The following is a 13288-nucleotide window of genomic DNA, read 5'->3' as shown; positions in this document are numbered from 1 at the left end:
CCCCTTCTCTGGTTTGACCACAACAGGATTTATCTTTTTTACACCGTGATTTACCTTACCACCTGAGTGAGCACTTAATCCTGTTCCTCTAATATAATTGCAAATGAACCAATCAGACAGGTTTTCTTGAGTTTAAACAAGAAAGATGTAAGTTTATTAACCTTATCACTAAACCGGTTAAACTTGCTAAAATACACTATGCATCCATGTCCCACATTCACAGAAGAGCCACACACGTACACACATATACAAGTAGATTACAGAGGGAAAAACAGAGTTGGGAGGTTAGACTAGAGTCTGTAATAAATAGAATTCAAATACTGAATCATAGTCCCAGAGTTCTTAGTTGAAATTGTAGTCCTGAAGTGCTCGCTGGGCCACGTGCACAGTTCGGGCTTGCTTCTCAGGTTCCGGAAGGCAGAAGAGAGGCTTTATCCTTGTACCCTAGTTGGTGGCTGTGCTGGGCTGCAGGTTTGAGGCTTAATAGTTGCAGCCAAGGCTTCTCTGGGCCTTTTCTGGAGAGAGGAGAGAGATTGCAGCTCCCTTGGTGACTTACATTTACAGCCTGCCTTCTGAGTCACAATTCACAATCTATGAGTTGCACATGACATGACCACCTCTTTGGGGTTTTAATGCAGTTCGTCTGGAATTTCCTCTGAAATTCAAGGTTCTCCCCCTCAGGCTGGCCAGACATGGTGGGGGGGGGGTGGAGTTGGTGGGTGGTGGAGTTGGCTCTTTCAAAGTCAATGGGCGTCGATGGTTTTTGACGACCACATATTGACAAGGCTGTCTCAGATAATTGAATCAGAGAGCACCCCATTATTTTCGCTAGACTGGGTCAATCATGCCTGTCTCCTTTGGTTTTTTTCACATGCAAATGTTTGTGGCCATCTTGAATGCTAGCTGTTCTGTTTTAAAAGTTAGTTGTAACAATTTCCAGCAAAAGTCTCAGGCAAAGTTCCACACGAGGGACTTAATGTTTTACATTTGGCATGTGGGGTTTTCATCACATAGCTTATACTGAAACTCTGAGAAACTTGAGTGTTCTTAATTTAAAATGGCTGCTCTCCAGTAATATTTTTGGTTTACATGACTACCTTGCCTTGTATCTTTGATTCATTGTTGCTTTCTTCCCACCAATCACATTCATATTATGCAAATCCTATGACGCTGTAGGAAAAACACAAAAAATTTAAATTAATTTTTTTTTTTAACCAATAAAATGCTGGAAGTACAATTTTATCCATATCTGCAAAGGGAAAAGAACATAGAAATGGACATTTGGCCATCAAACTTGATCCTCTAGTATTTCAGCTGACTCTGTCCAGCATCCAACCCCATCTTGAACTTCCCCCAACGTCTCTGAATCAAATTCCTTCCCTGGTAAGGTTATTCCAAATGTTTGATCACTCCTTGAGTAAAGAAATTTTTACTAAGACCTTTTTTAAAAAAAAACTTCTCAAATCTTTCCTCATAGCTTATCCCGAAAACATTTGGGACCAATCTTATTCTTCCCTGAAGCCTCCCCAAAGCACATATGGCCCTTTTGCTATGTAGTGACAAAGCCCGATCTCCAACCTCCATTCTCTCTCCAAAGTCCTTGAATGTGTTGTTGCCTCCCAAATCCATGCCCATCTTTGCTGGAACTCCTTGTTTGAACCTCTCCAATCAGGTTTCCGCCCCTGCCACACTACCAAAATGGCTCTTTATCAAAGTCACAAATGACATCTTATGTGACTGTCAAGGGCAATCATTCTCACCTCACCTCTGAATTCAGCTCTTTTACCATTGTTTGGACTAAGGCTGTAATGAAGTCTGGAGCTAAGTGGTTCTGGCAGAACCCAAACTGAGCATCAGTGAGCATGTTATTGGTAAGTGCCACTTGATAGTACTATCTATGGCACCTTCCATTACTTTGCTGATGATCGAGAGTAAACTGATGGGGTGGCAATTGGCCAGATTGAATCTGTCCTGCTTTTTATGGACAGGATATACCTGGGCAATTTTCCACATGGTCGGGTAGATGCCAGTGTTGTAGCTATACTGGAACAGCTTGGCTAGGGGCGCGGCTAGTTCTGGAGCACAAGTCTTCAGTACTACAGCCAGGATGTTGTCAGGGCTCATAGCCTTTGCAGTATCCAGTGCGTTCAGCTGTTTCTTGATATCAATTGTAATGGCTGACGTCCTGCTTCTGTAGTGACGAGGACCTCGGGAGGAGGCCAAGATGTATCATCCACCCAGCACTTCTGGCCGAAGATGGTTGCGAACACTTCGTCGACCAGCCTCCTGTGACTCCCAACATTACTTCCATTCATCCTAATTCTCTTCCTGGCATTGTATACCAATATTTCACAGTATTTCTTCCAATGTCCGAATATCTTATACCTCATATTTTAAATTAAATTTCCTATTCATCTGCCTAATTGTATAACAAAGCTAAATCATGCAACTCAACTTTAGCTTCATTCTCTGTCCCTATTCCAAATTGTAATGCAAATTTAACTAGATTACAGTTGGTTTCTTCCTCTAGCTCAATTATGTAAATAAGAAATAGCAAGTGTCCAGGCATGTGCACTACTCACTGAGCATCTCCCAGTCTGACACTGACACCTGCAATACCCCACACGGCACACCCCTCTTCTGGACCAGTCTGATACTGATCCCACATTGCTCCACTCAGTACGTCCTCTCCACAGTTTGACATTAACCCTCGTATTAGTCCACTCAGCATCTCCCCAGTCTGACACTGAACTCCGTATTACAACACATAGCACCTCCCCCATTCATAGAACCAGAAAATGATACAGCATAGAAGGAGGCCATTTGGCTCATCGTGTCTATTCCAATCTGACACTAAAATACTCCTTGTTTCCTATTCTTGGTTCTTTTTTTATCTAATCCTACATTGCACACAAATTCTATGGAATTTAATTTTATTGGTACTCTTTCAAGTGGGAATGTATCAAAGGCTTTCTAAGTATCCAAATAAACTACATTGCAGGAACTTTCACTGCTTATTTTAGTTGTAATTTCAAATGTCATAACCTACCTGTCACTCAAACCACACACTTATTCCTCCACAGCATTGCCTGCGTTTACCCTTACCTTGCCCCCCATCTTCAATTCAAATATTTAATACTTTTGTTATTTCAAGACTCTATTTCTCCAATGTCCCACTGACTCCAACTTATTTGAAACTCCGTTGCTAGTTCATGACCCTGTCCTCACCGACCTTCACTGGTTCTGTATTTCCCAATGCACTGAATTCAAAGTGCTTGTCCCGATTTACAATCCTTCCTTGACCTTTTCCCATCCTCTCTCTGAAACATTCTAAATTCTATGCCCCAGCCCTATAGTCCTCTGACTCAATTCCTGTATGTCACCTCTTCTAATTCGTCTTGTCCCAGTTGGTCCATTCTCTTAGATAAGAGAATTAACATACAACAGTGACAGACCAGAAAAGACCTACTCGCCCATCCAGCCTGTCCCACACAACTGCAATGCCTTTTGTGTTACAATCTATACCCTCCCAGCCCACCTGAAAGCCATGTGATTGTTTAGGAAAGACAAACAGATTAAAAACCCAGGCAAATTTGGGAAAATAATCTGGAAAATCAAGACTATACCAGGAGAGCGTTCTGACCCCGATTAATACCATACAGTGCCTACCATGTGTACAAGGTGATGTCCACCCCTCCAGTCAGAAACATGGCCAGCTCTCGCTTGAAGGAATTCGGCGAATCAGTGTTCACCACAAGAGGTGGCAGCGTATTGAACAGATCCACTATTCTGCAGGGAAAAAGAACACCTTCTGACCTCTAACCTAGTTCACGCCTTACATAACTTGAGATTGTGACCCTCGCTCCTCCCTAAACTAACAAACAAAATTTATTCCCTTCATCACCTTAAAAACCTTGATCAAATTTCCCCCAAATCTACATTTTTCTCGTGTTTGTACTGAGTACTGGAGAGGTTCTGCAGAACTGCAACGGTGCCCTACAAATTTTCTCCCCAGCCCTCAGCACCCTCAAATATATTCCTTCTGGCACAGGGATTTGTTAGTCTTCCCTCCGTTTAACATGCCTCCTCCTGATTAATTAAAAAGCAATTCCATGATAGCGTTCCATAATATTTTTAGACAGCCAACTGGTACCTCCCGGACAAATACTTTAGAAAATAACCATTAGTTAATTAAGCTGTTTTCCCAGCTCTTCAATAATTTACCCCTTTAAAGATTTAACTTCTTTCAAACATTCTAAAAGGCAGGTTAATGTGTTCTCATGAAAGCTTTAGAATATTAACCTGGCTTTAATCTTTCAGAGGCGAACATACCTGTGTGTTTCCAGCATTGTTCTGTTTTATATTGTTTGAATAGTGAAGATGCTTGGTATATCTGTCCCATAGGGGCTGCTCTGGTGGAACAATATCTGACCCCAGCACATCTCACCAGGAATTTGCTGGCCTAATATTACCGCAGTCTGTGCAAGACTGGCACTGAACAATTTAATCCAGGTCAACTCAGCACGTTGCCTACCCAGCCAGAGCAGGAGAGTGCCACATGTTGCCCGAAGCTCTGTGTTCTGATCAGTTTTACCAACTCTATGGAGAAAAAGAACATCTGTACTAAGGTTAATGAGAAGTTGAGTAGAGTAACACCTCCTCACTCCTTTGGGAGTTTGACCTAGTCTGGGCACAAGCGCCACTCAGTGGCAAGCACCAGGTACTACAGCAATGTAACAAAACATAACAGCCTCGTTCCAAAAATCCAAGAAAAAATAACTTGAAAAGTAAGAAAGAAAAATAACTGTGAGTGAAAGAAATTAGAAAGTTTAAAAAATTAAAATCTCAAATCGTTGCTGCTTTTCTTTTGACTTCCTGTCTGGTAGCTCTAATGTTGTGTAATCTGTGATGTAACAAAATAGTAATTAATATTTCAACCTTTTACTTACATCTTTAACCCTTTGAGGGTTATATAGATATGACACTAAAATATAAAAGGATAAGGATTTCTTCAACAACAATCAATATTTATATGTGCCTTTAATATCATAAAATGTCCCAAGGAGCTTCACAGGAATTTTATAAAGTAAAATTTGACACTGAGCCACATAAGGGCAGATGATCAAAAGTAAAAGCAAAATACTGCAGGTGCTGGAAATCTGAAACAAAAACAAGAAATGCTGGAAATACTCAGCAGGTCTGGTAGCATCTGTGGAGAGAGAAGCAGAGTCAGTTCTGAAGAAGGGTCACTGACCTGAAACATTGACTTTGCTTCTCTCTCCACAGATGCTGCCAGACCTGCTGAGTATTTCCAGCATTTCTTGTTTTTGTTTCAGATGACCAAAAGGTTGGTTAAAGATGTAGGTTTTAAGGAGCGTCTTAAAGGAAGGAAGAGAGGTAGAGAGCCAGAGAAGCTTAAAGAGGGAATTCTAGAGTTTAGGGCCGAGGCAGTTGAAGGCACAGCCACCAATTGTGGAACAATTAAAATTGGGGATGTTCAAGAGGCCAGAATTAGAGGAGTGCAGATACCTCTAGAGGTTGTGGGGCTGGAGGTGATTACAGAGATGGAGAGGGGCAAGGCCATGGAGGGATTTGAAAACAAGGATGAGAATTTTAAAATCGAGGTGTTGCTTAACTGGGAGCCAGTGTAAGACAGCGAGCACAGGAGTGATAGGTGAAAGAGACTTTGTGCGTGTAAGGACATGGGCAGCAGGGTTTTGGATAACCTCAAATTTATAGAGGGTAGAATGTGAGAAGCCAGTCAGCCAGAAGTGCATTAGAATAGTCAAGTCTAGAGGTATACGGTCCATTGGTATAAGGCAGTGCACATTTTGCTAGTTGTACAGAAATATATCTAGCATTAGAGATTTACATTCCCAACCAGTGTGACCGAGTTCAGATCTTGGTTTTGGCTGGCAACTGAACTTGCATGCTATCTTAACCTATTCAAAAAGGAGGTGGAACAGGGAGACCCACCAAATGTGTTCTTGTTAGATAATCTATGGCTGGTTTTCCAGCAGCGGTTGACCAGTCTGCAGCCCAGAATATTCCAGCAATTTGATTTAGAACCTCTGCGGTAAATGAAAGAAAAAGATGCGTACTTTGAAAACAGAAAATGTGCTGCTGACCTCAAAGGGTTAATGCCGCCTGATTTTTGGTTCACTTCCTGGGATTATTTCCTTGTATATGTACCCATTCTTCCCCAGGCTGCATAATCAGTTCCTGGGTCAAAGTTCATTTCAACAGGGTCAACCAATTACTATAAAACTGTACACAGCATGTTCTCCACCTCTAATGATCTCAGCAGTATCTAAGGTATGTGTAGTACATATTCTCTTTTTTTAGGTCTCCTTCCCACAACATGGATCCTGTTCCACCAACAGCAAACCTAACGTGAGTGAGCAGACACTAACTGCTTGTTTGTGTCAAAACGTGCACCTGTCATACGTATGCCTTGGATTGTCCTGCACTGTATGATCATCTCGTGCACATCAGTGTTGATTCTCCTGTCTTTGGGAGTATTTGTAGCATTCAATGTTTGCTCCATAATGCTTCAGTTAGTTTATTTGACTACAGAACAGTAGGAAGCTTCTTGTGCTCATTGGAGACCATAAGGCCTGCATTTGAATTACAAGGCGGGATATTCTGTCCATCATCTGAGTCTGGGCTTGAGCATGATCTAGGGTGACATTCCAGTGCACCACTGAGGAGTGCTACATTGGCAGAGGTGCTCTCTTTCAGATGCGATGTTTAAACTGAAGCCTTGTCTGTTCAGATGGATGTCAAAGTTCCTATTTCAAGAAGAACAGGAAGTTCTCATAGTGGCCTGATCAACATTCATTCCTCAACCAACAGCACTAAAACATACTAACTTTTATCTCATTTGCTGTTTATGGGACCTTGCTGTGGGCAAACTGGCTGTATCGCTTGTCTACAAAATGGAGACTGTGCTTTGTAGCAATTAATTGGCTGTGAAGTGCTTTAAGATGACCTGAGGATGTGAAAGACACTGTATAAATTTCTTTTTTTAATAAAATATTCACTTGATCTCCTCAGCAATAAAGTAAACATCAGAACACAGGTCCTGGGGATGGAGAGAGACAAAGACTGTGCAAGAGACTTTTTTTTTATTGTTGTTTTGTATCTTCACATTATTCTCCAAAAAGAATGTAAAGTAGTGGAAGAACTCGCAGGCTGTTTAACAGTCTGATAAGCCACCACATGAATGCAGCTAACATTGCTCACACAACATGAATGTTCCATCTTTATACCAGCTGTTAGGGTGGTTAGGCTGCGGAAGTGTTTTATGGTTTCCTACAACCCATATGATGAGGGCAGAGGACCCCCACACCCACTCCCACCAGATGTAAGTGCAGAATTCAGAGCCAAGGTTCCTGTCTCCATTTGCCGGGATTACCTGGAACAGGATTTAACCCTTGCACCTATGACTATGAGGCTGAAATGCTGCCAGTAAACCAAAGCTTGCTCCTTTTTTAATGTTAAAAATTGTTATTCCTACAACAACTAATGCTAGATTTATGTTTGTGTAAAGTCTTCCCTATTTTATGAATAAAATGTAGATATATCGCCATTTTCCAAAACATATTAGCTAGTTGTTCATCTTACTGCTGCTTGTAAGGCCTTGGTAAATGCAAATTGGCTGCTGCATTTGCCTATAAAACAATTGTGGCCAAACTCCAAAAGTAATCCTATGGTTGTAAAGTGCTTTGAAGTATCCTGAAAATATAATAAAGTGCTAAATAAGTGCAAATTAATTTAAGTTAACATTCCACTCCAGTTAGCCTCTTCCCCACCCCTGCCCTGTTTTGGACTTGAGAAAAGGAGCTTCATTTAAAGAAGAAGGAAGACGCCACCAAAAAGTGAGCAATTCAATATTTATTGGAATAGCAACTTTTACCTTTCAAATAATGGTCACCTTGCTTCCTTCTATTCCCAGGATCTTTTGGCTAAACAAATAGCCTGACTCCAAAAAAGCAGTACTAAACAAATTTGAGATGGGACTGCATACTCCTCGGATGAGAAGCATTGTGTCTACCTGTCAGGAACGAAATTAAAATGAAGCCTAAACATAAAATAATACAGCACATAAGGAGGCCATTTGGCCCATAGTGCCTCTACTGTTTCTTTGGTAAATTATTCCCACAGCCCTGCTCTTTTCCCCATTTTTTTCCCTCAAATACTCATCCAATTCTCTTTTGAATGTTCGTGTTGAATATGCTTTCACCATCCTTTCAGGCAGTGCGTTCCAGGTAGAACAACTTGTGCAAAAAAAAAAGTCTCATGTTGCTTCTGGTTCTTTTCCTAATCCCCTTAAATTTGTGTCCTTTGGTTACTGACCCTGCTGCTACTGGAAACAGTTTCTCCCTATTTACTCTTCTCAAAACCATTCATGGTTCTTAGCACCCCTACCAAATCCTCTCATAAACTTCTGTGCTCTATGGAGAACAACCCCAGATTCTCCAGTTTCTCCAAATAACTGAAGTCCCTTATCCCTGATACCATTCTAGTAAATCTCTTCTGCACCCGCTCCAAGTTATTGACATCCTTCATAAATTTTGTCCAGAATTGAACACAATACTCCAACTGAGACTTCATCAGTGTTATAAAGCTTTAGCATAACTTCCTTGCTTTTGTACTCTGTTCCTCTATTAATAAAGCCAAGGATTTCATATATATTTTTAACAGTCTTTTCAACTTATCCTGCTACCTTAAAAGATTTGTGTACATAAAATCCCAGATGTCTCTATTCCTGCACCCTCTTTAAAATTTTACCATTTAGTTCATATTGCCTGACCTCATTCTTCATACCAAGATGTATCACTTCACACTTCTCTGCATTGAAGTTCATTGGCATGTGTCCATCCACTTGACCAGTCTCTGTTCTCCTGAAGTCTGTTATTATCCTCAATGTTTACTACATTTGAGTTTCATATCATCTGCAAACTTTGAAATTATGTCTTGTATATTAAAAAACTGGACATGGCTAGGCATCAAAAAGAGCAGTGGTTGTAATACTGACCGCTGGTGAACAATCCTGTATACCTTCATCCAGTCTGACAAACAACCATTCACCACTACTCCCTTAGCTAATTTTGTATCCACGGTGTCGCTGTCCCCTTAATCCCTTGAACTTTAATTTTCCTAACAAGTTTATTGTGTGGTACTTTGTCAAAAGCCTTTTGAAAGTCCATATACACAACATCAACCACACTACCCTATCAATCCTCTCCGTTACTTAATTGAAGAACTCGATCAAGTTAATCCAACACAATTTGCCTTTAATAAATCTGTACTGACTTTCATATATTAGCCCATACTTTTCCAAATGACAATTTTGTCCTGGACTGTTTTTTCAAAGGGCTGAATTTTCTCATTTGGGTTGTGAGCCTGATGTTGGACTGATTTCTGGATTGTGAACCCGGATGTGTACATGGTACATTGGACGCAATCTTCCTAGAGGAGGCCAATTAAGAAGCTGCCTCAGGGGACACTGTCTAATTAAGGATGGCGGGAGGCTAGAGGCCGCTGGAAGGCCAATCAGAGCGCCTAAAGTGAAGGGCGGTTGGCAGACCCACAGTGAATGCTGTGTGCTGCTGAGGTGAATGGAGAAGGAGAGGGTGACATAAGATGGAGGTGTCAGACTGCTGATGGGAATGGCACCCAATTCCTTATGCTCAACATTATCTGGTGGATCTGTCTGCAGGTGACAAACAAGCGATTGTAAGCATTTGCCTGTGGATGTCCTGAAAATTGTCAATTGTGTCCTTTAAAGTGACCACAACATATGAATCTCATGTCGCTCTGATCTCCTGCTCTGCTCCAGCCTCCTGTGAGTAGACGACATGGCAGGAGTCCTGTGCACCACCAGCCTTCTAAACATATCCGCTATATACCTTCATAATAACCTTAATTGGCTTCCCATCGCTGACAGACGGCTTTCCGTCCATGTGTGCATCCAGACCCTAGGAAAGGTGAGAGGAGGTGGGAATATGTCTGGGTACCTGTCCACTGGCACTTTTTCAAATTTTCTCTGCCCCCCTCCCCCCCAACTGATCCCACCTGCAATGGCCTACAAATATTTCCCCCAAAGTTTCCCCACCACTGACATTAGGCCGACTGGCCCATAGTTGCTGGATTTATCTCTTTTTTAAAAATACGGGTGTAACATTTGCAATCTTCCAGTCCTCTGATTCCAAAGGAGGCTTGGGAGATTGTGAGCCAAAACTTCTTAATTTCCACCCTTATTTCCCTCAACTTAGCACACATCCCATCCAGACTGGGTAACTTTTCTACTTTGCCAACCTTTTAAATACCTCCTCCTTATTTTTATCCTGTTAACATTACTAGTGCCTCCTCCTTTGCTGCTACTTTGGCAGCATGCTCTTCTCTAGTGAAGACAGATGCAAAGTACTTATTTTATACTTCTGCCATGCCTCTAACTCCACAAGAAGATCTCCTTTTGGTCCCTAATTGGCCCCAACCTTCCTTTGACTATCTTTTTAATATTTGCGTGTTTATAAAAGACTGACATATATGCAAACATTAATATCTCACTGATTTATATCAATTTTATACATGTATTCTCTTACTACACTTTTTCTTCCTATCGACCAAAACTCCAGAAAGTTGTGATGCTGTCACCAGGGCTGATCATTCAGTACAAAACAACTTGCTTGGAGAGTAATGATAACTTCTGCCTAGAGCAGCCACTCCTTTTTCCATCCAGTTATCTTATTTTTTATGCATGAATTGCGGTAGTTTACTTGGGAGGCTTAATCAGATTTTTTTTCCATCACTAATCATTGAATTAGTCTGTAAACCCTTCTGTAAATGTCTTGGCTTTCATGTTGTTGAAACTTGGAATTTTAAATTCCTGACCAGAATTCTTTTTCCTTCTGTTTGACCATTAGCAGTCCCAACAAGCGGGGCCTACCCTCCTACAATGAGCACATGTCAAAGAAGTTGGCACCTTGCCCAAGAGAAAATTCACCTCAGGATTTGAACAGGTCTGTCAGGTACAGAGAAGGGAGACAGGAGTCAAGAAGGGACAAATCACCACGGAGGGGCTTGGAGAGGGAGAAATCTCCAGGCAGACCTTTGGACCCAAGCAGGGAGAGGTCACCAGGAAGGATGTTGGATGAAAACAGAGGGGGAGGCATACGTTTACCTCCAGGATCCACAAGGACCCCAGTTACCAAGGTATCTTCCACATAATTAGTTGTAATTTAGAATTAAGTACTTAAGTGCACTCATTAAGCCCTGTTCACTGTTACTTGTCTAAATAGTGAATGGTATTAACACTAATCTGTTCATGTTGACCAGACCTGGGACCAGTCTGCTGTGTGAGTCCAGTGCCATCTTACAGACGAAGAGGCATGCACTGAGCATGTGCATTCCATTCTTTCACCAGGTGGGAGAACGGCTTTCAGACTAAGGAGATCCACGGACAAAGTAAAACTGTACGCACATTTGTTTGCTTTAGTCACTAAGGGAAATGGAGGGGGGTGGGCGGGCAGGGGCAATGTAACTTCTAATCTGTCAGCTGCTCGCAAGCTAATCTAAGACTGGCGAACGGAAATGTGGGTGATAACTTGTTTTTCTGTGGAAAACGATTCATTTATTTGTAGGGAAAGGATATGCAATATTAAATGTACAAAACAGGAGAGAATTCCCTCCATCTTGTGACATTAGTCATCTTGACAGCAGAGCCTTTAATCCTTTCCAGTGAAGGTTTGGCTGTACTTTCTGATTGTAGATGGAGGATCGGGATACAAGTTTGACCCAGTGATGGTGATTGGTTACATAACTGTACACAGTTCATTACTTGAATTTTATACATTGGTCATGAAGGGAATATGAACGTGGAACTGCAGCAGGACTGAATATATATTTTGTAATAATCTATAGCTTTTTGCTATTTAATCTTTTTTCTCCGCTGTCCTGCACTGCTGCTTTGTCCTGGATGTACAGACATTCATTCAAATACAATTTACTGCAGATTTTTGTACTATGTTTCACTGACTTGTATTGAAAATTTCCCAGTTCTAAAGTGTGTTCCTAATTTTGTGATATTATTGTCTTTTTCTCTTTGTACCCTGTCACTTGTGAATATGCAGTGCGTGAGAACAAGATTTTTTGAGTCGCGTTTCTGGTGACTCATTTTCCATAAAAGTGCTTAATTAAATTCAATACTAATTTGCATATCTTTACATAGTAAGTGTCTGTTTTTACTTTATTTTCAAAGCAAAAGGGCATCTGGCATAAGTGAGCTAATTCTGTTGCTGTTCATAATGAGTGAAGCGCTAATCAGAAATTGCCTCACATTACAACAAAAAGTACTTTTTCTTTCCGTTGCTTAGACTGCAGATCACAGGTAATTGATATAACCAGAAAATCCTGGATTCCAGATCCACTCAAACTAGAATCAGGTAAAAGTACCTCCCTAATCATGAGCCCTTCAGCAAAACACTCACCAGGAAAGAATGAAATGTTGACCACAGTCCATCAGCATATCCCTCAGCCTGCAAATTTATATCATGGAAAAAAGCTTTAAAAATCAGGGTACTTCAGTATTCCCATTTCACAAATTCCAAATGCAAAAAGCCCCCCAGGGTGCTATATAAAAAGTTCAGAGCTGGCCCGCAATAATTTTAAATGGCATTTAAAACAAAGGTTGAATCAAAGCATATGAGGAACGTATTCAAAAATTGACCTGAGTCCAATATAAAGAGGATTCTTTGCACTGAAATGGTGTTATTTTCAAGGACTTTCTGGTCAGGAATGCACAAGAATTATTTTTCCCCCACACTTCTCAATCAGAAGGGTTAATGCCTTATCAAGTTTTGATGGTATATAATACTGGTTTCTACCTTAGCACACAATAAAGTGTTGATTGCTTTCACTTTGGGAACAGTAACATAGTGGTAATGTTACTGGACTCGTAACCCAGATGCCCGGACTATTGCGCCAGAGATGTAAGGTCATATCCCACCATGGCAGCTGGGAGAATTTAAATTCAATTGATTAATGAATCTGGAATACATAGTTTGTATTAGTAATGATCATGAAACTACGCTAAAACCCATCTGGTTCACTAATGTCCTTCAGGGAGGGAAATCTGCTGCCCTTATCCTGTCTGGTCTGTATGTGACTCCAGACCTATGGCAAAGTAGTTGACTATTAACGGCCCTCAAATGGCCTAGCAAGCCACTGAGTTGTATCAAACCACTATAGAAAAGTTGAATATGAATAAAACTGGACAGACAGA

General features: G+C 41.1%; 1 protein-coding gene across 6 annotated transcripts in view; it reads left to right on the top strand.

Annotated features, from left to right (window-relative positions):
* LOC137382811 (citron Rho-interacting kinase-like) overlaps positions 1 to 12222 on the top strand; it is a 231080-nt gene extending 218858 nt beyond the window's left edge. For all 6 annotated transcript variants that reach the window (XM_068055259.1, XM_068055260.1, XM_068055261.1 and 3 more), the window contains 2 exons: positions 10932 to 11220; positions 11344 to 12222. In XM_068055259.1, coding sequence (XP_067911360.1) covers positions 10932 to 11220; positions 11344 to 11367 — 313 coding nt within the window. In that variant the 3' untranslated portion in view covers positions 11368 to 12222. The remainder of the gene's footprint in view (positions 1 to 10931; positions 11221 to 11343) is intronic.
* Positions 12223 to 13288: the final 1066 nt, after the last annotated feature.

The sequence above is a fragment of the Heterodontus francisci genome, chromosome 23 (assembly GCF_036365525.1).
Source record: "Heterodontus francisci isolate sHetFra1 chromosome 23, sHetFra1.hap1, whole genome shotgun sequence".
NCBI classification, from domain to species: Eukaryota; Metazoa; Chordata; class Chondrichthyes; order Heterodontiformes; family Heterodontidae; genus Heterodontus; species Heterodontus francisci.
Note: the sequence above shows the minus strand (reverse complement) of the source record. Positions and strands in the feature narration are given on the sequence as shown.